Source organism: Carex rostrata, chromosome 2 (assembly GCF_964058835.1).
Source record: "Carex rostrata chromosome 2, lpCarRost1.2, whole genome shotgun sequence".
NCBI classification, from domain to species: Eukaryota; Viridiplantae; Streptophyta; class Magnoliopsida; order Poales; family Cyperaceae; genus Carex; species Carex rostrata.
The window spans coordinates 14,135,943-14,158,698 of record NC_135919.1 but is presented as its reverse complement, the minus strand read 5'-3'; the positions used below and the strand labels follow the sequence as shown (position 1 = coordinate 14,158,698).

General features: G+C 34.1%; 3 protein-coding genes across 10 annotated transcripts; 1 reads left to right on the top strand and 2 right to left on the bottom strand.

The window, feature by feature from the left end:
- Window positions 1-1,276: 1,276 nt before the first annotated feature.
- On the bottom strand, window positions 1,277-14,759 carry LOC144543968 (CASP-like protein 1D1). Of its 4 annotated transcripts, XM_078292423.1 has the most exons (4): window positions 14,440-14,759; window positions 14,211-14,337; window positions 13,099-13,349; window positions 12,988-13,048 (listed from the first exon to the last, which is right to left on the bottom strand). In XM_078292423.1, the coding sequence occupies exons 1-3, from the start codon at window positions 14,703-14,705 to the stop codon at window positions 13,125-13,127; spliced, it is 618 nt and encodes a 205-aa protein (XP_078148549.1). In that variant the 5' UTR covers window positions 14,706-14,759; the 3' UTR covers window positions 12,988-13,048; window positions 13,099-13,124. The 4 variants fall into 4 exon arrangements, with proteins under 4 accessions (XP_078148559.1, XP_078148555.1, XP_078148549.1 ...); XM_078292433.1 differs by lacking the exons at window positions 12,988-13,048; window positions 13,099-13,349; window positions 14,211-14,337 and adding exons at window positions 1,277-1,731; window positions 1,951-2,077 and having other exon boundaries at window positions 14,440-14,747; XM_078292429.1 differs by lacking the exons at window positions 12,988-13,048; window positions 13,099-13,349; window positions 14,211-14,337; window positions 14,440-14,759 and adding exons at window positions 1,277-1,731; window positions 1,951-2,077; window positions 2,178-2,498.
- LOC144544001 (CASP-like protein 1D1) lies at window positions 1,277-18,933 on the bottom strand. 2 transcript variants are annotated; one of them, XR_013508133.1, is made up of 4 exons: window positions 18,559-18,933; window positions 18,330-18,456; window positions 17,144-17,441; window positions 1,277-1,417 (listed from the first exon to the last, which is right to left on the bottom strand). XR_013508133.1 is itself a non-coding variant. In XM_078292435.1 (3 exons), the coding sequence occupies exons 1-3, from the start codon at window positions 18,822-18,824 to the stop codon at window positions 17,217-17,219; spliced, it is 618 nt and encodes a 205-aa protein (XP_078148561.1). In that variant the 5' UTR covers window positions 18,825-18,929; the 3' UTR covers window positions 16,993-17,216. The 2 variants fall into 2 exon arrangements, 1 of the variants encoding a protein (XP_078148561.1); XM_078292435.1 differs by lacking the exon at window positions 1,277-1,417 and having other exon boundaries at window positions 16,993-17,441; window positions 18,559-18,929.
- Window positions 6,931-11,141, top strand: LOC144543948 (kinesin-like protein KIN-8A). 4 transcript variants are annotated; one of them, XR_013508110.1, is made up of 6 exons: window positions 6,931-7,323; window positions 8,253-8,526; window positions 8,852-8,902; window positions 9,015-9,104; window positions 9,389-9,548; window positions 9,626-11,141. XR_013508110.1 is itself a non-coding variant. In XM_078292396.1 (5 exons), exons 1-4 carry the CDS (start codon window positions 7,133-7,135, stop codon window positions 9,066-9,068), a joined length of 570 nt encoding a protein of 189 aa, XP_078148522.1. In that variant the 5' UTR covers window positions 6,931-7,132; the 3' UTR covers window positions 9,069-9,104; window positions 9,389-11,139. The 4 variants fall into 4 exon arrangements, 3 of the variants coding, with proteins under 3 accessions (XP_078148522.1, XP_078148531.1, XP_078148535.1); XM_078292396.1 differs by having other exon boundaries at window positions 9,389-11,139; XM_078292405.1 differs by lacking the exon at window positions 9,389-9,548 and having other exon boundaries at window positions 10,569-11,132.
- Window positions 18,934-22,756: the final 3,823 nt, after the last annotated feature.

Sequence of the window (22,756 nt, the reverse complement as noted above, 5' to 3'; positions counted from 1 at the left end):
TACCTAGGTTGCAAGTGATAAATCCAAACTGTTTTTTCAACTCGGCACGAATCTCAAAGCAGACTCTATATAGTTTTAATAGGCACCGAATTAAGTTTGATTCAGCTTGAATTAATCTAAGTCGTCTGTTTTTTTTTTTTTTAAATTGCACCTCAGAGAGCTGAGCGACACGAACTCCTGATGAGCTTGGGAGATGCTCATGCATGCGAATCAGTATCACCCCAGATACCTGAGGTGCAAGTCATGAATCTGAACCGTTCTTTCAAGGTGACATGAATCTCAAAGCAGACCTCCTACAGTCTCAATAGGGTCTGAATTGAGTTTGAGCTAGCTGAAATTAATCTGGACTGTCCATTATTTTCAATTGTACCTCTGGGGGACACGGACTCCATACATGACAACAACAACTCTTCATGTAATTCTCGTTGAAATGGCAAGCCTACAGGTCTTTTACTAAAAAAAAAATTTCTAGTTGCGGTGATGTTTTATGTTTGTTTTAAATAAAAACTTGAGGATATATGGTTATATAACATAACATCTTAAGATTAGATGTATTAACAGAATTTGCGAACAATTTGCGAATTTGTTTGTTGTCAGAGATAGACAAATTAAATGAATTTATGAGTTATTTGCAAATTATAAGTAAATTTTACGAACTTTTTTAATTTAATTTATTCTTAAATGCTCATAATTGTATATCCGTATCACATCCAATTCTAAACTTTAAAATATCGTTGAATTAATTATTTTCAAAGTCATGAACTTGTTGCAATAGTCTTTGATGGAGAATGATTTTGAAGATGACAATGCAAGTAGAGCAATTGATCTGTGGACGCATTAGGTGCAAGCGTTATTATTGCTTACATTTATGCTCTTCTAGGGGGCTTATTCTCATCTCTTTGTATATACTCTCTTTTAATTAATTTCAATAGGTCTATTTGTTCACCATATGATGGCGTTGTAATTTTGTAACTAAACATGTGGGGACCATGTAATTGAAGAGGTTAGTGGAATAAGCAAAGCAGAGATCTTTTGTATCTATAACAATATATATATACTGGTATGTAATTATAAATTATGCAACAATTAGGATATTTAGGATTTTATTTTGGTTTTTATGAACTTAGTGGCGTATCTATAACTTAGTGGTGTTTATATTAATTTTTAGAATTTCAGTCCTTTCAACGGCCATGAGGTAAATTGCTTCTATCAAGACATTGTGAAAGCATATAATTAGATTAACAACAACTCTAGAAACAAGCCAATACGAAAAAACTCCAAATACAAATCTAGAATTAATTCAATGCTAGGATGTCCACAAGTTAACAATAATTACTAACGCATGCAGCTAAACATATGTTCACAAAAAAAAAAGGTATATAAATACAACATCATGCTATCTCAATCATGTCAACACCTACATAACAAATACACGGACAAATGCACACCGGGGGGGGGGGGGGGGGGGGTCCAAAGATGATATACAAATTAACATGATATCATAAATCAATGGTAACTCCTCTTAGAGAGCGAGTATGCAGAAAGCAAAACGAGCGCGACCAGAATGATGGATGCGAAGAGGGAGACGGCCGTACTGCTGCCAATGTGCCGGCAGAACTTGTCGTACTTGTTGCAAATTTTGTTCCAGTTGGTGTGAGAGTTCCCCTTCAACCCAAGATAGGCAATGCCGCCGGCTGTTCCGGTTGCAGATGCCATGATCCCTACCATCAACTGCAAGAGAAATTTACAACATATAAGAATTAGAGGGCAAAAATTTATGTCAAGTATGAAACACGTAAAATTTTAAATTTGCAGTAGGTGTAATGATTCACACTTGACACTTGCAGAGTTGACATTTCAACGCTACGTAACGCAAATCCGGGACGATCACAAAAGACTTTACCAATAAAACAAATATATTTCTTTGACTTATATGCCCCTCTCTCTTACCATGTCAAGCAGAAGTAAACAGAACAAAGTCTTGGTGGCGGGTGCTGGTTTGGACATGAAAACGCAAGAGCTGAGCATAGTTATGATGCTGTAGAGACATGTCACCGCGAGGGCCACCAACAAATATCTACACAAGTGGTGTACACACCAATTAGCAAAAAATATATTTTGTTTATCTCATGTAATTAATATAAAACCAATTAATCATGAAAATAAGATGATCTTACATGAAGGCAGGAGAATAGTTAAACTTGGCATCACGTTCCACGAAAGCAAATGGCGCTGGCAGTCCGGTTGCTATGCGTTTTGTCTGCTTTCCGGTGACTAGAACCACCAAAGCAGAGACGGCTGAAGCTAGAAGCAGCAGCCTTAGGAGGAAATCTACACGAAAATAGTTAGGAGGCGGGCCCGCAGACCGGGTGTAGCCAGCTTCCTGCACCGTCTTGCTCGACTCGGTCGTGGTTGTAGTTGGCTCTGTCTCCATGGATGCCATGTCTCAAGTGCTAGCTATTTTTTTGTTTAGTTGTTGGTTCTGAAGAAATTAATGAGACATGATAAGAAGGCATGATATATTTATAGATGGAATTTTTGGTGATGATGGTCAAAGTAGTACGTCGGTGATTAATTACGCTGACCAGTTAGTTTGCTTGCTTATCCAGAAACAAGGAACATGCTATTTTTTGCAAGTGGCAACGAACTCTAGTGCATTAGTAGCATGAGTCCTAATTTTCGTCGGGGCTAGCTGACGTCTTGATTAAATATTGATGATGAAGTATTTTATGTTTAAAGAATTAATCAATTTTTGATCTAATTGTAATAGTGGTAAAAGTAATGTCTTTTGTTTAGGAATTTGCATATTTGAAATCTGAAAAGAATTCTTTTTTTATGAATACTAAATAATTAATTGAGTATTTTGATCTCCAATTTTTATTAAAATAAAAAAATCATGTTTGGATTAAAAAAATTGAAGTAGGAGAAGAATCTACTAATTTTTTTGGAAAATAACATATTTGGTTCATATTGCTTATCCCCTGATGGGTGCGAATTCGTATCCTCTGCGTTAACTCAAAAAGGAATCTTTTGAGTTAATACATCAGAACCGTCCGATAAGCTTTAATATTCGTGCGAATTAAATACGCACTAATATTGAAGACCCCCTATGTTTTAGACGGGAGCCGGATGGGTTCCGTTTACAATCAGACGGCCGATATCTATTAACTCAAAAGATACTCTAATGCAGACGATGCGGACTCGATGGGTGCCGCCGTGATGAATTCTACAGTATAATATTATCACATTATAGCATTGTTATTAAAACCAGATCGGACCGGACGGTCCGGCCGGAATAAACCGAAACCGGACTTGTTTCCGGTTTGGTTTGTTGCTAAGATCGGATGTGCAATCAAACAAGATATTTTCAATTAAACCGGCCGGTTTTATCTAAAACCAGACCCAGTGGCCCAAAGAACCCATGGTCGGATGTCACAGGATTATACGATATGGGATCTAACGGGGATGGGAACCCACTTTTGAAAAAGCGGGAACCCATAATAGCGGGTAAGTACAGGATTATTTATGAGAATGTGCTTAAATGAGTGTTCGGTTATACCATGGGATTAATTATGAGAAATTCTATTTTATTCTAAAATATTTGATATTATACAATTTTCTTTATTAATAAAATTATCAATAATGCAATTCAATAAATAGATTAAATAATAGCATAACATAACATTACTTATTAATTATTATTTTATAACATAACTTTACTTATTAATTAGATTAAAATAATGCAAATAAGTAAATAGATTATATAAATAATACAATTTTCTTTATTAATAAAATTATAAATAATGTAATTAAATAAATATATTTATATCATACAATCCTGTATAATCCAATCTCGTATAATCTCGTACAATTGAATATAAAAAAGTTTAGATCTTTAACATATAAATATCTTCTAAAACTTGGACGATAATTGTAAAGCATCAATACTTGTATGATCTTAAAAAATATAATTAAGGACCAATTTAATATGGGAGCATGAACCATCTCATAATATTTGAAATCTTGGTATTAAATATTAGAATTTAACTCTTTTTTTTATGTGTACTGGATATTTTCTACTTTATATTGCATACTTTATAAAAGAAAAAAAAGGTAATATCATTATAGTCTTTAAATGTAAATATGTAATTTAGAATGTAATGTTGTTCGAATCTGGACTAATAAGTTTAGGAGGACGGTTCAAATGCATCCAAATTTTTGTGCACTCAAATGCATCATATATTTCAAATCATTTTTCTTCATTTTCAAAGTCCGAATAGTCAATCCGAATCATTAGATGCGATCTATATATTAAGATGTGCTTGGAGACCAAATTTTACATTTTTTGAAATTTTTTTACTATTTATTAAGCCACATTGAAAATGGCTGATTTTATATTTTCTGGACCATTGGATTAGTGATTTTCAAAGTGGCTTAATAAATAGTAAAAAAATTTCAAAAAATGTAAAATTTGATCTCCAAGCACATCTTAATATATAGATCACTTCTAACGGTTCGGATTGACTGTTTTGATTTTGAAAACGGAGATAAAAGATAGGGTGCACAAAAATTTATGTGCATTTGAACCCTCCTCTAAGTTTAGTCCCACAAAGATTATATAAAAAAAAGTGGAACTTTTTATATACATAGCTTCTCATTGCATTAATTGATTATTATATTGTAAACTATGACAGAGATGAGAGAGAGATTGTCTCTAAAATAATGTTGATTTTGACGTGGAGAGCAGTGAGTGGAGTAAAGAGAGGAAAGAGAGAGATTGGGAAGAAAAAATGGAGCTCCAACTGAATTTGTTTTTTTCCTATGAAAATAGTATTGCTGGAAGGTAAAATGAGAAATTTTAAGTGAAAAAATACGAAGCTGCCCAACAGCCTTGGGAACAAATAGCTATTTTTTGTTTTTTCCCATAAAAACCAATACAATCGAACACGCCCTAAATAGTAAAAACTAAAGAGGAAAAACGCTAGGTCACATGTTCTCTGGCGTAATAAACTAGACTAGAGTCTTAGATGCATGACTTTTAGTCACATGTCAGGAAAAAGAAATGCATACTTTTCTGTCATCTAATAGTGCAAGGAATAGCTCAAGAATAGCGATTTTTGGATTAGTGATTGAGAATAGTGCTAACCCAAGAGATTCAAGAATAGCACTAACTTTGGCTATTCCGGATTTGTAGAAATGTTATTTGGATTGTATGTTAGGAATAGCAAAGGCCAGCGGGTGCTAAATCGCTATTCTTGCGGGTGCTAAATCGCTAACCCAACGTTTTCACGGAATAGCGGAATAGAGCTAATCCGGAGCTATTCTTAATCTTCGTTTCACGTTTGGATGACCCTCTTCTAAGAATAGCTCCGCTATTCTGAGAATAGCTCTATTCTTTGAGCATCCAAACGCATATTATAACAAAGTCAATCAAGAATTATATACCCCACAATTATTCAAATAGACATGATAATGTGTACATACACACCTTGAAACAATATTTGCTATTATCTTATTATTAACATTTTTATAAAATTTGTAACTGAAAGTCCAATTTGTTTATTCAAGAACTTGAACAATACTTATATTTTTGCAATATTTGATATTGAAAGCCCTAAATTTATATATCTTTAATATTTTAGTAAACTTATTGTACAAAAATTATTGAAAGCCCTAAATTTATATATCTTAATATTTTAGTAAACTTATTGTACAAAATTTTAAAATATTGGAATGCTATATGTTTCTCTCCGTAAAAAAAAATCATTGTCATTTGTCGATAAAATGAGTAGTTTTATTATATTTGTGGAAGAAACTTTTGATTAATTCACAAATTTATTTTTATATTATATTATTTAATATGTATGTGTGAATTTATACTTATATCTCAGAAATATATACATATAAAAAATCAATAGTTGAACCAGTTGATCCACTAGTCTAATCAGTGAACCACCTAGGCATTTGCTAAACCCGGAACGGGTAGAACCCGTTTTGCCCGGCCCGTACCCGTTACCCGTGGTACCCGTACCCGTTGCCCGGGTAGACGGGTACGGGTAATAAACGGACCGGATAACATGATTTAAAAAATAACCCGTTGTACCCGTCTACCCGCCAACCCGTACCCGCCTACCCGTACCCATCTACCCGCATACCCGTACCCGTTACCCGTTACTCGTACCCATCTACTCGCATACCCGTACCCGTTACCCGTACCCGACCCGTTTCACTTCAAAAAAATTTGAATTTTTTTGAAAAAAACAGAAAAAAACAGAAAAAACAGAAAAAAAAAAAAAAAAAAAAAAAAAAAACGGGCGGACCGGACCCGTACCCGTCAACCCGCGACGGGTACGGGTAATAAACGGACCGGATATAGGTTTTGGCCCAATTACCCGTCTACCCGTTACGGGTTTTACCCGTCTACCCGTTACGGGTTTTACCCGTACCCGACCTACCCCTTTACCCGTCCTACCCGTTACCCGTAACGGGTCACGGGTTACCCGTTAGCAAATGTCTAGAACCACCACCCGAAACTTTATCAGGTCGACCTCCGATTCAGTTCTAATAACATTGCAGGATAGGACTTCTATAATATCAGTATCAGTACTCATATAATAACACACTGAATTTTTAGAGGTATGAGGAGGCTTTCTTCTCAGAGAAAATCACAGCTCACATTGAATTAATCTCATCGATTGATCACTGTTTGATTTTATACCTTTTGTTTCTATACAGTCTTATGTGTAGAAGCATAAAATTAACTATAAGATTACCCGTTTCAATATAAAACATACTTTAACCATTGAGACTCGCCACATATTTTCATTTTTTCCTCTGTTACTGTGCGTTCCCACTTCTTTCTCCTTCTCCGATACGCGTCACTTTTCTCTCTTTTTTCCTTCCCTGTGCTCCCTTTTTCACTCTCCTTCCCCGCGAAAACAAAAACAAGGCGTAGAGATGGAGGCGGCGCCATGTGCTGTGCGTCGACCTCCCTCCTCCTCCTCCTCCTCCGCCGGCTTTACATTCTTACCGACTTTCAGTTTCCTTAAAACGGAAAGAGAGAGACCTCGATCTGCTGCTTGTTTTCTGCGATCGCCTCACCGACTTTCTCTCTGCTTAAGAAATCAATCTCATGCTTTCTAAGAAAGAGGAGGAGGCTGGGTCAAGGAGCTGTGTAAGAATTGTTAACAGAAAGGAGGTTTATTTAACTGAATTTGCTTCAGAAAATGACTATTTAAGGTTGAAGAGAGTGCGAGGTCGGCATTTCTGTTTTGATGCAACATTTCCCGACTCAACTGGTCAAGAGGAGGTTTATGCTACCACGTAAGATGCAACGAGCTTAGATCTCGTTTATGTATAAAATCACAGAAAGAATCAAACTTGAGATAAGAGAAAGAGTAATTTGAGATAAAAACGAAGGTGCCAGCTGCAACCAACGTACGAATGCTCGAAGCAATTCGACTAATTCATTATCAAAATTCTGCATACAACTCCATAGGAGCAATTGCCTTATATAGGCGTAGTAAAAAGTAAAGAAAAGTAATAAAATTGATTACAGAAAGTATGAAATTATTCTGGTGTTGCCATGTCAGCGATAGGCGCTTGAGCTGGCGTAACCACCTCTAACAAAACCTGAAAAATGTCGCTTGAACGGTTCACTACTTTTCATCTCCCGTCTTCTCTCCAGTTTCTCTCTGGTTCTGTGCGAGTGGGACCCAGTTGTCAGTTTTAATTCCTTGCTGCCCCAACTTCTTGACCCTGCTGACCGGTAACTCTTCTTCATCAATTGAACTGGAACTCTCAACGGTAACCCCCAAATCAGCTGGCCTTCGTTTGCATAAGATTTTTGTTCTTGGTATCTTGCTTCTTTTCCTTTCCGTTGTTTTAGAGTCAGCTTTTGTGGCAATCTATTATAAGAATACAAGTTATATTCAAGTGAAATTGAGGTGAAGTTGTGTTAGACCTATTGGAGCTCATGGGATTTACAGTACGAAGTTATGGGAATAAGGATTAAAATTGGGTGCTCTTTATAGTTAAGTTGTTATCTATAATTAGTGAATATAAAGTGAAATTAACGTAAAAATGCTATTTTTGTTGAGAAATTTAAGTAAAATTAAGGGTTATATTGTGGAGTGCCGGAGAATTTTGCAGCTGAAATATTGTATGATGTTTTTTTTAGGAATTTCTAGGGTCTTGCACCAGAAACTTTTTCTTTTTCTTTTTCTTATTATTCTTAATTCATTATAATGCAGGACAGTAGCACTGGTGGAGCGGGTGCTGCAGGGTCAAAATGGTACAGTATTCTGCTATGGGTCTACAGGAGCTGGGAAGACATACACAATGCTGGGTATAACGGATAACCCTGGGGTGATGGTTCTTGCTATCAAGGACCTCTTTGCGAAGATACGCGAACGCAGTCTCGACGAAGCCCACTCCGTCAGTCTCTCTTATTTGGAGGTGTGTAATGAGACTGTCAGGGATTTATTGTCACCTGGCCGGCCTCTGGTACTTCGTGGTGATAAACAGGTAAATTGGAACTTGGCACTATTTGATTATGCTTTCTTGACTGGTACATTATGCTACAAAACCTAACCTGCTTTCCAGGTACATTTTGTTAGCTATATTTTGTTTAACTGGTATATTCCTTGTTGTATATTCTGGAATCTGTGACTACTTATTTACTGTTAAAAGAAGCATAGAAAATAGACAAACTTAGAATTATAATGTCATGTCTGCAAATGGCTTGATCTTTTGCGGTTACTTGCATAATTAGAAGGAGATTCAACAAGTAGACATGTATATCTGTTATTTCTTCAGGGTGTTTATGCAAACTTGTTTTTTATTATTTCAGGGAATTGTTGCAGCTGGTCTCACTCAATATAGGGCGTTCTTAACTCATGAGGTTATTTATTATCCTAGCTTGTTGCTCTATTCAAATTTCAAAATATCTTAGAAAATCTTATAAAGATGGTGCATAGTGTAGTTTGTCTAACTAAATACCGCATCTGAAACAGGTGATTAGGTTGCTTCAGCAGGGCAACCAAAACCATACCACCGAACCAACCTGAGTCAACAAGGCCTCACATTCTCATGCTATCTTACAGGTAATAATTACCTACATCTTACTTCCCCATATGAAATAAATGCCAGTACAACAATAATGCCATAATAATCTAATTTTTTTGGGAAATTTCATGTATACCCCTCAAAAACTCACAAATTTACCCAATTCATAGACTTTTCTATTAAAACTCATTTTAAATTTATAAATTACCCAATTTACCCTCTATTAACAAATGAAATGCCTCCCTCTTTTTTTTAATAGAGGGTAAATTGAGCTGCTTGTTGTGTTTCCCCATGTGCTGTCATGTAACTGTTATTTTTTAAGGTTAATGGACGTCCGTTTACGATCGGTGCAACCATTTTCAACAAGCTTGAGAGTTGCACCTCCTCTTAGTTCTAACCACTGTTTGTGAGAGAGCAAAGAAAGAAAAGAATAGAAGAGAATATAGAGATTAAAGACTGAGACCGGTACAAGCTTGTCTAAGGTCTGTACTTTGTTTGCGAGACTTCACCGCATACTTTCTGGCTGTTGAATCTAACTACGATAGTTGGTTTGTTGCAGCCTTCTTCGATTCTTGTTCTCCTCTTCTGGTTTGATATCTCTTTTTGTAAAGCCATTGATTGATTATGTAGTGTGTGCGGTGCCAGGTTTGTAAGCATAAAAACTTGATTGTTCGTCAATTAAAGAGACCGATTTGAGATAATTTTGTGCTTGTTCTACTTTCCTTTAGTCACTGTTTCTCACTGAAATTAATGCTGGTTTACCCCTGTACCAGTACTGGTATGAGACTGCTATGCTGCTGTACACAAGCTGTCTGTGATATTACCAAAATGGAGAGCTGATTTTCTGGTAAACAACAGCTGAGTGGCTGGTGCAAGCCTGAGCTGAATTGGTATAGATCTGATCCTGTTTTGACTGGTTTAATAGATTCCTATCAGAGGGTAAACAATTTTCCAAACAAGTGAAAGTAACTTTTTCTTTCTACAAATATGTACACGTGGCAGTATATATTTTGACAGAAATTTTCACGTAGACAAAAAAGAGAGGAAAACACGTACAAAAAAATTATATGAGAGAAAATAACTGGTCTGACCTGACCCTCTTTCTTCATAAAATAAATGAATAACAAACAGAACTTAGAGTTAAAAAATTATAGGTCGGGGACATCATCCTATGACAATACAAAACAGTATATGCAAATCCTGCAAAACTCTCTTCTCTAATTTTACTATGTTGACCTTGATATCATAATAATTCACTAAACTAAACAAAATGGTATAGTCTCTGTGAGCTTCATCAGAAATTTCATTCACAAAAAAGAGGGTCAAGTGCCCTTGGATTACCTGCTGTTACTACTCCATGTATCTTGATTATACTTCGATACTACCATTTTATAGGTTAAAAGGAGTGTCTTAGATGCCCTTGGATTACCTGCTGTTACTACTCCATGTATCTTGATTATACATCGATACTATACTTTTATTGACCACATTAAATTTTACAGGTGCTAACAAAAGTAGAAATACCACTACAGCAGGGGTCGAAATAGGCATGAAGGAAAGGGTGCTCATCTCCATGGGTGTTTTTTTTTTTTTTTGCATTCCTAAGGGATATTTTTTTCTTGTTTTGTTTATTCAAGTGATTTGTGATACAAATGTGAACCAATATATGGAGTGGAATGAGAAAAGAAAGAAATTGGCGAATTAGCAAAGGCAATGGAATGTTGTCCATAGCAAGCTGACACAACAACATTAGGGAGGCTATCTCGAAGGTGTTGAAAATGAAGATATCAATGTGTTGCTTCTACACTGACAACAAATCTTTGGGATCATGAGGGGTTTACATACCCGCTGTTTAAGGATTATGATAGCTTTTAAATGAATTTTAGGGGATCTTTTATATTTACAATGAAATATGTGTATTCAAAATGGATGTAAGCCTGCGGTCATTTAAATGCAAAAAAAAAAAAAAAAAGATCTTGTGAACGTTTGTAAGATCTCTCCTGATTTATTTGTAATGGGGTACAATTATCGATTTATGAGATTATAATTAGTTGATATTATAATTACTGTGATTTGATAATATTAGTTCCCACTGCAACGCGTGGGCACTTGACTAGTATTATTATCAGCATATAGTTGATGAACGGGTTTGAGAAAGGAGTCCGTGTCCCCTAGGTACCTGAGGTACAATTTTAAAAAATGGACGGTCCAGATTAATCTCAGTTAGGACTCAATTCGAAGCCGGTTAGAGCTGTGTCTACTTTGAGATTCTTATCACATGAAAAAGAACGGTCCAGATTTATAGCTTGTACCTCAGACATATGGGGTGATACGGATTCTTGAGAACGAATATCTTATATAGAAGAATTGGTGGAATGTTTTCAGATTCAAATTTTGAATGGGCAAAATTTTTTGTGAATCAAAGTCTTTTATTTTCGGTTGCCCTTTTTTAATATTTCTTTACAATATTTATCATGTATTCTTTGTTTTAATAAGTCGCTTTGAGTGCGATGCTAACATGTTACATAAGTAATGAAAAGATTCCATAAAAGACCCTTTAATCTTTTCAAGTGGTAAAAAAAAATCTATTGGTTCTATGAATCAAAAAAATAAAAAATAATATATTTTTTTTAACAACACGGACTCCATGCATGCTGCCTATGTAACAACAGCAACTCTTCATGTAATTCTCGTCGAAATGGCAAGCCTACGGGTCTTTTACTAAAAAAATAAAAAATTCTAGTTGTGGTGATGTTTTATGTTGCAAATATATCAGAACTTTCTGCTATCAACCCAATGTCATACAATAGTGCTTTAAATAAAAACTCGAGGATGTATGGTTATATAACATAACATCTTAATTTATTTTTATTTTTTTGAAGGCATCCGGTGCCTGTTTCATATATGAAATATAAGATGTAAATTACAAGTTGCTACTAGTGCAGTTAACGATAACAAAACGCAAAACATAACATCTTAATATTAGATGTATTAACAGAATCTGAGAACAATTTGCGAATTTCTTTGTTGTCAGATACAGATAGACAAATTAAATGAATTTATGAGTTATTTGCAAATTATAAGTAATTTTTACGAACTGTTTAAATTTAATTTCTTCTTAAATATTCATAATTGTATATCCGTACCACATCCAATTCTAAACTTTAAAATATCGTTGAATTAATTATTTTCAAAGTCATGAACTTGTTGCAATAGTTTTTGATGGAGAATGTTTTTGAAAATTACAATGCAAGTAGACCAATTGATCTGTGGACGCATTAGGTGCAAGCATTATTATTGCTTACATTTATGCTCTTCTAGGGGGGCTTATTCATATCTCTTTGTATATATATACTCTCTTTTAATTAAGTTCAATAAGTCTATTTGCTCACCATATGATGGCGTTGTAATTTTGTAACTAATCATGTGGGGACCATGTAATTGGAGAGGTTGGTGGAATAAACAAAGCAGATATCTTTTGTATCTATAACAATATATACTGGTATGTAATTATAAATAACGCAACAATTAGGATTACTTAAATACATCGGCTCATAATTTGGGTTGATTCGATTGTCTAGATTATATGGAAATATCTTTTTATTAATATCAATACAAATGTTGGCGGCACTTCGCCTCCAACCTTAAAAAAAAAAACAATTATGATATTTGGGATTTTATTTTGGTTTTATGAACTTAATGGTGTATCTTAGATACAGTATCTATAACTTAGTGGTGTTTATATTAATTTTTAGAAGTTCAGTCTTTTCAACGGCTATGAGGCAAATTGCTTCTATCAAGACATTGTGAAAGCATATAATTAGATTAACAACAACTCTAGAAACAAGCCAATATGAAAAAAAAACTCCAAATACAAATCTAGAATTAATACAATGCTAGGATGTCCACAAGTTAACAACAACAAAAAATGTATATAAATGCAACATCATGCTATCTCAATCATGTCAACACCTACATAACAAATACACAGACAAATGCACACCGGGGGGGGGGGAGGGGGTCCAAAGATGATATACAAATTAACATGATATCATAAATCAATGGTAACTCCTCTTAGAGAGCGAGTATGCAGAAAGCAAAACGAGCACGACCAGAATGATGGATGCGAAGAGGGAGACGGCTGTACTGCTTCCAATGTGCAGACAGAACTTGTCGTAGGTGTTGCAAATTTTGTTCCAGTTGGTGTGAGAGTTCCCCTTCAACCCAAGATAGGCAATGCCGCCGGCTGTTCCGGTTGCAGATGCCATGATCCCTACCATCAACTGCAAGATAAATTTACAGCATATCAGAATTAGGGGGTAAAATTAAATGTGAAAAGAAAAGTTTTGATTAATCATCAGGGTTGTTGTTTAAAATCTAGCATTAATAATTGTGAAGGTATTTTGGTTTATCTGCTAGTTTCTTTCAGTGTCTGAGACTTTTGCAATAAATTGATTAGACTGGCATTTACATTTGTTGACTCTTTATTAACAACTCAATGGAAATGATATTGAAGTTAATGAAAAGATAAGAATCATTCAAATCATAGTCTCCATGCACGCAAGTAGATGGAGACTCCTACAATTAGATTGGACAGTTGTCATTTCATGATTTGCAATAAAATATTAAAAAACAAAACATGAATCAGCATCCTTTGACATAACTCAAATTTTGAGTTTGAATTGATCAGATCATCCGATCAGAAGCCGGAGCAATCCGACTGAAATGGAATACAAGAAGCCTCTTCTATATATATTTGTGTCAAAACATATATCAAATGGTTTGAATCTAAATTCAAAATTTGAGTTGCCTGAGGCATTTCTATATATGAAATCGGGGATGGTTGGATGTCCGATTAGAACGCTTTATTCCACATCAAAATTTACACGGTTAACTTTAAGATTCACGCAGATTAAGTGCACGTAAATCTTAATTGATGCAGATCAAACATCTCTGGACGGACATCGTCAAGAGTAAAACACGTATAAATTTTAAATTTGCAGTATGTGTAATGATTCACACTTGACACTTGCAGAGTTGACATTTCAACGGGACATGACGCAAATCCAGGACAATCACAAAAGATTTTACCAATTACCATAAAACAAATATATTTCTTTGACTTATATGCCCCTCTCTCTTACCGTGTCAAGCAGAATTAAACAGAACAAAGCCTTGGCGGCGGGTGCTGGTTTGAACATGAAAACGCAAGAGCTAAGCATAGTTATGATGCTGTAGAGACATGTCACCGCAAGGGCCACCAACAAATATCTACACAAGTGGTGTACACACAAATTAACAAAAAAATAAAATTTGTTTATCTCATGTAATTAATATAAAACCAATTTAATCATGAAAATAAGATGATCTTACATGAAGGCAGGAGAGTAGTTAAACTTGGCATCGCGTTCCACGAAGGCAAATGGCGCTTGCTGTCCGGTTGCTATGCGTTTTGTCTGCTTGCCGGTGACTAAAACCACCAAAGCAGAGACGGCTGAAGCTAGAAGCAGTAGCCTTAGGAGGAAATCTACACGAAAATAGTTAGGAGGCGGGCCTGCAGACCGGGTGTAACCAGCTTCCTGCACAGTCTGGCTCGACTCGGTCGCGGTTGTAGTTGGCTCTGTCTCCATGGATGCCATGTCTCAAGTGCTAGCTATTTTTTGTTTTAGTTGTTGGTTATGAAGAAATAATGAGACATGATATATATATTTATAGATGAAGTTTTGGTGATGATGGTCAAACTAGTGCTACAGTGATTAATTACGCTGACCAGTTAATTTGCTTGCTTATCCAGAAAACAAGGAACGACTTGCTATTTTTTGCAATTGGCAACGAACTCTAGTGCGTTAGTCGCATGAGTCCTAATTTTCGTCGGGGCTGCCGTGTTGATTAAATATTGATGATGAAGTATTTTTTGTTCAAAGAATCAATTTTTGATCTAATTGTAAAAGTAGTGGTAAAAGTAATGTCTTTTGTTTAGGAATTTGCATATTTGAAATCTGAAACGAAAAACTTTTTATGAATATACTAAATAATTAATTGAGTATTTTGATCTCCAATTTTTATTAAAATAAAAAAAATTATGTTTGGATAAAAAAAAATTGAAGTAGGACAAGAATCTACTTTTTTTTTTTTTTTTTTTTTGGAAAATAACATATTTGGTTCATATTGCTTTTTCATATAGATATCTATAAATAATTTGAAGATCCCCTGATGGGTGCCGCCATGATGGGAGTTCTACAGTATAATATTATCACATGATAGGACTTCTACAATGTAATATTATGATATTATCCGCATATAGTTGATGAACGGGTTTGAGAAAGGAGTCCGTGTCTCCGAGGTACCTGAGGTACAATTTAAAAAAATGGACAGTCCAGATTAATCTCAGTTAGGCCAAACTCAATTTGGAGCCGGTTAGAGCTGTAGGGGATCTGCTTTGAGATTCGTATCACATGAAAAGAACGGTCTAGGTTTATAGCTTGCACCTCAGGCATCTGGGGTGATACGGATTCCTGAGAAAGAGTATCTAATATAGAAGAATTGGTGGAATGTTTTCAGATTCAAATTATGAATGGGCAAAAATTTTTGTGAATCAAAGTATTTTATTTTCGGTTTTCCTTTTTTAATATTTCTTTACAATATCTATCTTGTATTACTTGTTTTAATAAGTCTCTTTGAGTGTGATGCTAACATGTTACATAAGTAATGAAAAGATTCCATAAAAGATCCTTTAATCTTTTCAAGTGGTAAAAAAAAAGAAATCTATTGGTTCTATGCATCAAAAAAATAAAAATAAAAAATCTTTTTTTTACAACACGGACTCCATGCATGCTGCCTATGTAACAACAACAACTCTTCATGTAATTCTCGTCGAAATGGCAAGCCTAGCTACGAGTCTTTTCCTAAAAAAAATTTCTAGTTGTGGTGATGTTTTATGTTGCAAATATATCAGAACTTTCACTTTCTGCTATTTTTTTTTTTTTTGAAAACTTGGTAGTAGCTACCAAGATGCTATCAACCCAATGTCATACAATAGTGCTTCAAATAAAAACTCTTATATAACATAACATCTTAATTATTTTTTTTTTTTTTGACAAAAGGCATCAAGTGCCTCTTTCATATATGAAATATAAGATGTAAATTACAAGTTGCTACTAGAGTGCAGTTAACGATAACAAAACACAAAACATAACATCTTAATATTAGATGTATTAACAGAATTTGAGAACAATTTGAGAATTTCTTTGTTGTCAGAGAAAGACAAATAAAATGAATTTATGAGTTATTTGCAAATTATAAGTAAATTTTACGAACTTTTTTAATTTAATTTCTTCTTAAATGTTCATAATTGTATATCCGTATCACATCCAATTCTAAACTTTAAATTATCGTTGAAATAATTATTTTCAAAGTCATGAACTTGTTGCAATAGTCTTTGATGGAGAATGATTTTGAAGATGACAATGCAAGTAGAGCAATTGATCTGTGGACGCATTAGGTGCAAGCGTTATTATTGCTTACATTTATGCTCTTCTAGGGGGGCTTATTCATATCTCTTTGTATATATATACTCTCTTTTAATTAAGTTCAATATGTCTATTTGTTCACCATATGATGGCGTTGTAATTTTGTAACTAATCATGTGGGGACCATGTAATTGGAGAGGTTAGTGGAATCAACAAAGCAGAGATCTTTTGTATCTATAACAATATATACTGGTATGTAATTATAAATTATGCAACAATTAGGATATTTGTGATTTTATTTTGGCTTTTATGAACTTAGTGGTGTATATATAACTTAGTGGTGTTCACATTAATTTTTAGAAGTTCAGTCCTTTCAACGGCTATGAGGTAAATTCCTTCTATCAAGACATTGTGAAAGCATATAATTAGATTAACAACAACTCTAGAAACAAGCCAATACGAAAAAACTCCAAATACAAATCTAGAATTAATTCAATGCTAGGATGTCCACAAGTTAACAATAATTACTAACGCATGCAGCTAAACATATGTTCACAAAAAAAAAAGTATATAAATACAACATCATGCTATCTCAATCATGTCAACACCTACATAACAAATACACGGACAAATGCACACGGGGGTCCAAAGATGATATACAAATTAACATGATATCATAAATCAATGGTAACTCCTCTTAGAGAGCGAGTATGCAGAAAGCAAAACGAGCGCGACCAGAATGATGGATGCCAAGAGGGAGACGGCCGTACTGCTGCCAATGTGCCGGCAGAACTTGTCGTAGGTGTTGCAAATTTTGTTCCAGTTGGTGTGAGAGTTCCCCTTCAACCCGACATAGGCAATGCCGCCGGCTGTTCCGGTTGCAGATGCCATGATCCCTACCATCAACTGCAAGAGAAATTTACAACATATCAGAATTAGAGGGCAAAATTAAATGTGAAAAGAAAAGTTTTGATTAATCATAAGGGTTGTTGTTTAAATCTAACATCAATAATTGTGAAGGTTTTTTTATTTATCTGCTAGTTTCTTTCAGTGTCTGAGACTTTTTTTGCAATAAATTGATTAGACTGGCATTTACAATTGTTGACTCTTTATTAACAACTCAATGGAAATGATATTGAAGTTAATGAAAAGATAAGAATCATTCAAATCATAGTCTCCATGCACGCAAGTAGATGGAGACTCCTACAATTAGATTGGACAGTTGTCATTTCATGATTTTCAATAAAATATTAAAAAAGAAAACATGAATCAGCATCCTTTGACATAACTCAAATTTTGAGTTTGAATTCAGATCATCCGATCAGAAGCCGGAGCAATCCGACTGAAATGGAATACAAGAAGCCTCTTCTATATATATTTGTGTCAAAACATATATCAAAGGGTTTGAATCTAAATTCAAAATTTGAGTTGCCTGAGGCATTTCTATATATGAAATCGGGGATGGTTGGATGTCCGATTAGAACGCTTTATTCCACATCAAAATTTACACGGTTAACTTTAAGATTCACGCAGATTAAGTGCATGTAAATCTTAATACAATGATGCAGATCAAACATCTCTGGACGGACATCAAACCTCACCATTCTCAATTATATTTATGCAAGTCAAGTGTGAAGCACGTATAAATTTTAAATTTGTAGTAGGTGTAATGATTCACACTTGACACTTGACATTTCAACGGGACGTGACACAAATCCGGGACGATCACAAAAGATTTTACCAATTACCATAAAACAAATATATTTCTTTGACTTATATGCCACTCTCTCTTACTGTGTCAAGCAGAATTAAACAGAACAAGGCCTTGGCAGCGGGTGCTGGTTTGGACATCAAAACGCAAGAGCTGAGCATAGTTATGATGCTGTAGATACATGTCACCGCAAGGGCCACCAATAAATATCTACACAAGTGGTGTACACACAAATTAGCAAAAAAATAAATTTTGTTTATCTCATATAATTAATATAAAACAAATTTAATCATGAAAATAAGATGATCTTACATGAAGGCAGGAGAATAGTTAAACTTGGCATCACGTTCCACGAAAGCAAGTGGCGCTGGCAGTCCGGTTGCTATGCGTTTTGTCTGCTTGCCGGTGACTAGAACCACCAAAGCAGAGACGGCTGAAGCTAGAAGCAGCAGCCTTAGGAGGAAATCTACACGAAAATAGTTAGGAGGGGGGCCTACAGACCGGGTGTAGCCAGCTTCCTGCACAGTCTTGCTCGACTCGGTCATGGTTGTAGTTGGCTCTGTCTCCATGGATGCCATGTCTCAAGTGCTAGCTATTTTTTGTTTTAGTTCTTGGTTATGAAGAAATTAATGAGACATGATAAGAAGGAATGATATATTTATAGATCAAGTTTTGGTGATGATGGTCAAACTAGTACTACGGTTATTAATTACGCTGACCAGTTAGTTTGCTTGCTTATCCAGAAACAAGGGAGATGCTATTCTTTGCAAGTGGCAACGAACTCTCTGCATTAGTCGCATGAGTCCTAATTTTCGTCGGGGCTGACGTCTTGATTAAATATTGATGATGGGATCAGATGAAGTATTTTATGTTTAAAGAATCAATTTTTGATCTAATTAATTGTAAAAGTAGTGGAAAAAGTAATGTCTTTTGTCTAGGAATTTGCATATTTGAAATCTGAAAAGAAAAACTTTTTATGAATACTAAATAATTAATTGACTATTTTGATCTCCAATTTTTATTAAAATAAAAAAATTATGTTTGGATTAAAAAAAAAATTGTAGTAGGTGAAGAATCTACTATTTTCTTTTCTTTTTTTCTGGAAAAGAACATATTTGGTTCATATTGCTTTTTCATATAAATATTTATAAATAATTTGAAGATCCCCTGATGGGTGCCGCCATGATGGGAGTTCTACATTATAATATTATCACATGATAGGACCTCTACAACATAATATTATCAGCACATAGTTGATGAATGGGTTTGAGAAATTCGTATCCCCTCAGACTGAGTAGAATTGAATTGGACAGTCCGAAAATGAATTGGCACGTATTTCAAAGCACAAATAATAATGTATTTTCTATTATTTCGAATTCCGACGGGCTGAGAGTAAATCTAAGCCGTCTGTTTCAATTGTGTTGAGTCAGGTACCTGGGAGGATACGGATCTGTCTCCAGGTACCTGTCCCTGAGGTACAATTTTAAAAAATTTGATGGTCCAGATTAAGCTCAGTTGGGTCAAACTCAATTCAGAGCTGGTTAGAGCTATAGAGTTTGCTTTGAGATTCGTACCACATGAAAAGAACGGTCTAGATTTATAGCTTGCACCTCAAGTATCTGAGGTGATACGGATTCTTGAGAAATAGTATCTTATATAGAAAAATTGGTGGAATGTTTTCAAATTCAAATTTTGAATGGGCAATTTTTTTTGTGATTCAAAGTCTTTTATTTGATTGCTCTTTCTAATATTTCTTTATAATATTTATCTTGTATTACTTATTTTAATAAGTCGCTTTGAGTGCGATGCTATAAAAGATACTATAAAAGATCCTTTAATCTTTTCAAGTGTTAAAAAAAATCTATTGGCCCTTCTATGCATCAAAAAAATTAAAAAATCTTTTTTTCTTTTTTTTTTTCCTTATTTTATAATATTTTTCATAGATAAAAAAAATTCGATGAATGAAACGGGTGTTTATAGTTGAGTTCAGATCATGTGCGGTACCCTGATGCGGACCCTACATGATTTTGATTCTGCTAGAAATTATTCTACGCCGTAGAGTACCGAAGGGGATACTCACCCGTTTATAGTCTGATCGAGTTCAGATGACATTAGTATGAGTGTGACTAATATGCTTTCGGTAGCACTTCGGTCGAAGTGCTACCGGTTCAAATTTCAAATTTTAAAATTCAAAAAGTCGATCTAAACCGTTAGATGTAATCTCTATATTGAAATGTGCTTGGAGACCAAATTTTACATTTTTCTGAATTTTTTTACTATTTATTAAGTCACTTTGAATATTGCTAATTCAACGGTGACTTAACAAAATAGTAAAATCAGAAGCCACCGTTGGATCAGCGATTTTCAAAGTGGCTTAATAAATAGTGAAAAAATTCAGAAAAATGTAAAATTTGGTCTCCAAGCACATTTCAATATAAATATCACATTTAACGATTCAGATCGACTTTTTGAATTTTGAAATTTAAAAATTAAACCGATAGCACTTCGGCCAAAGTGCTAGTGAAAGCATATTAGTCACACTCGCATTAGTATATTTTATTACGTAATCATACTTGATTCCAATCGTGACGAAATATGAAATATCCAATCTGAAGGGATCACGGATCAACCTGAGCTGTATAACTGGATTATTAATTTATTAATTATTTTAAATTTATATATGCCAACTTATATTATTTTTATATAATGATCTTAATTAGTTAGTGTGTAACAAAACTCAATTAATAATTAGTGATGAATTTCAAACTAAATCTACAAAACATAATTAAATAAATTAGGTTGGATCGAATCGGATTCAACCCGAAACGGATTAAATTAAATCATTCGAACCGTTAAAATATAAACACCTTTATTAATGATGAATGAATGGCGATTGGCGACAGATACAGCTTTTATTTGGGTGTTCACTGTTCACAGATCACGCGTGAGTTGGGTTGCGTCTTCTCTTCGCACATCTCATCTACTATTCCATTGAATTAATTATTCTATGCCTATGGACATATTTAAGCTAACGTGTTCCTCGTATTAAAAGCAAAAATTACACGAATCATTCACAACATATTTAGAATAATCATTTCGGGTATTGTAATTATCAATACGTACAAAACTGATTCTATTATTAAAATTGAATACAAAAAAAGTAGATGTAAATTCACATGATGGTATAATATATTATGTCGTGCTGATTTGATGAAATGGATTTTAATGTGAATACAATTTTTGATAAAAAAAATATCAAATATCGTCATGAAAATGAAATGGATATTTAACATTATCATCTATATTCTAATAATGTGGATAATAATATTAGCCTCCGAATCGTCTTACACCTGAATAATTTATTCATTTTCGAACATATATATTAACCTTACAATTGACTTATTATAAATTGAAAACTTTTAAAAACCAAAATATTAAATTCGAAATTTGAATGAACAAAATAATAAAATGATAATACTTTTTAAGGATCATGTATATAATTTACTTTTATTATTTTGTTCCTTTTCGGTACTATTTCACCTTTAGTGCTTTTATTTATATAGATGTTAGACTGAAATTTTTAAATATATCATACTCCCAAAAAAGATAAACCAAACAACTACAATTTCTGAAAAATTCGAATTTTGACACCGCCGCATTCCCTAGGTGCGGCCACCCTTTTTCGGGTCACATCCCCTAGATGCGGCCACTCTTTTTTTTTCCGTTCAGATTGAACTACACAAGAGGGGGGGGGGGGGGGGGGGGGGGGGAGGTGGCTGCATCCCCTAGATGCGGCCCGCGGAAAAGTGGCCTCATTTTGGGGATGCAGCCGTGTCAAAATTCGAAATTTTTAGAAAATGTGGTGGTTTGGTTTATCTTTTTTGGAGTTATGGTATATTTAAGAATTTCGGGATGTTAGATCTATTATAATAAACAATTGCATAATAGAAATATTAAATCCTTTGTTATGGATGAATGTTGTTGTGTTATGTTGATTACTTTAATTTACAACATTAATTCTATTTTTTTAGATCACTTGGTTGTTAATGAATATTATTTTCTCAGGTTACTTGTTTTCCGAATATTTATTTGTTTCATTCATCATGTTCTATTTTTATAGTTTTGTTCACTAAGATTCTCGTCTAAAAATGCAATAAAAAATTTTAATTTCAATAATCAAAATGCAGTATAATATAAAATTATACAAGGAGAAAATAATAATCAATAAAAGAAAACATAATTTAACTATGAAGTTATCCAAAAAAAAAAAAGTTCAGAAATAAAGATGAATATTAAACTTCCTCGATTTTAAAGAAGCTATGCAATGATCAATTGCTAGAAGTTTTATCATGTATCAAGCATTCAAATTCAAGTATAAAAATTCGGTCACATTATTTTGTTTTCACGGATATATACCTACAAAAATCATATTGAAATCTATTTTGGATTAAATTTGGTTGAATTATTTTAACAAGAATATAACTTCTCAGGTTTAAAACATATGGAACTG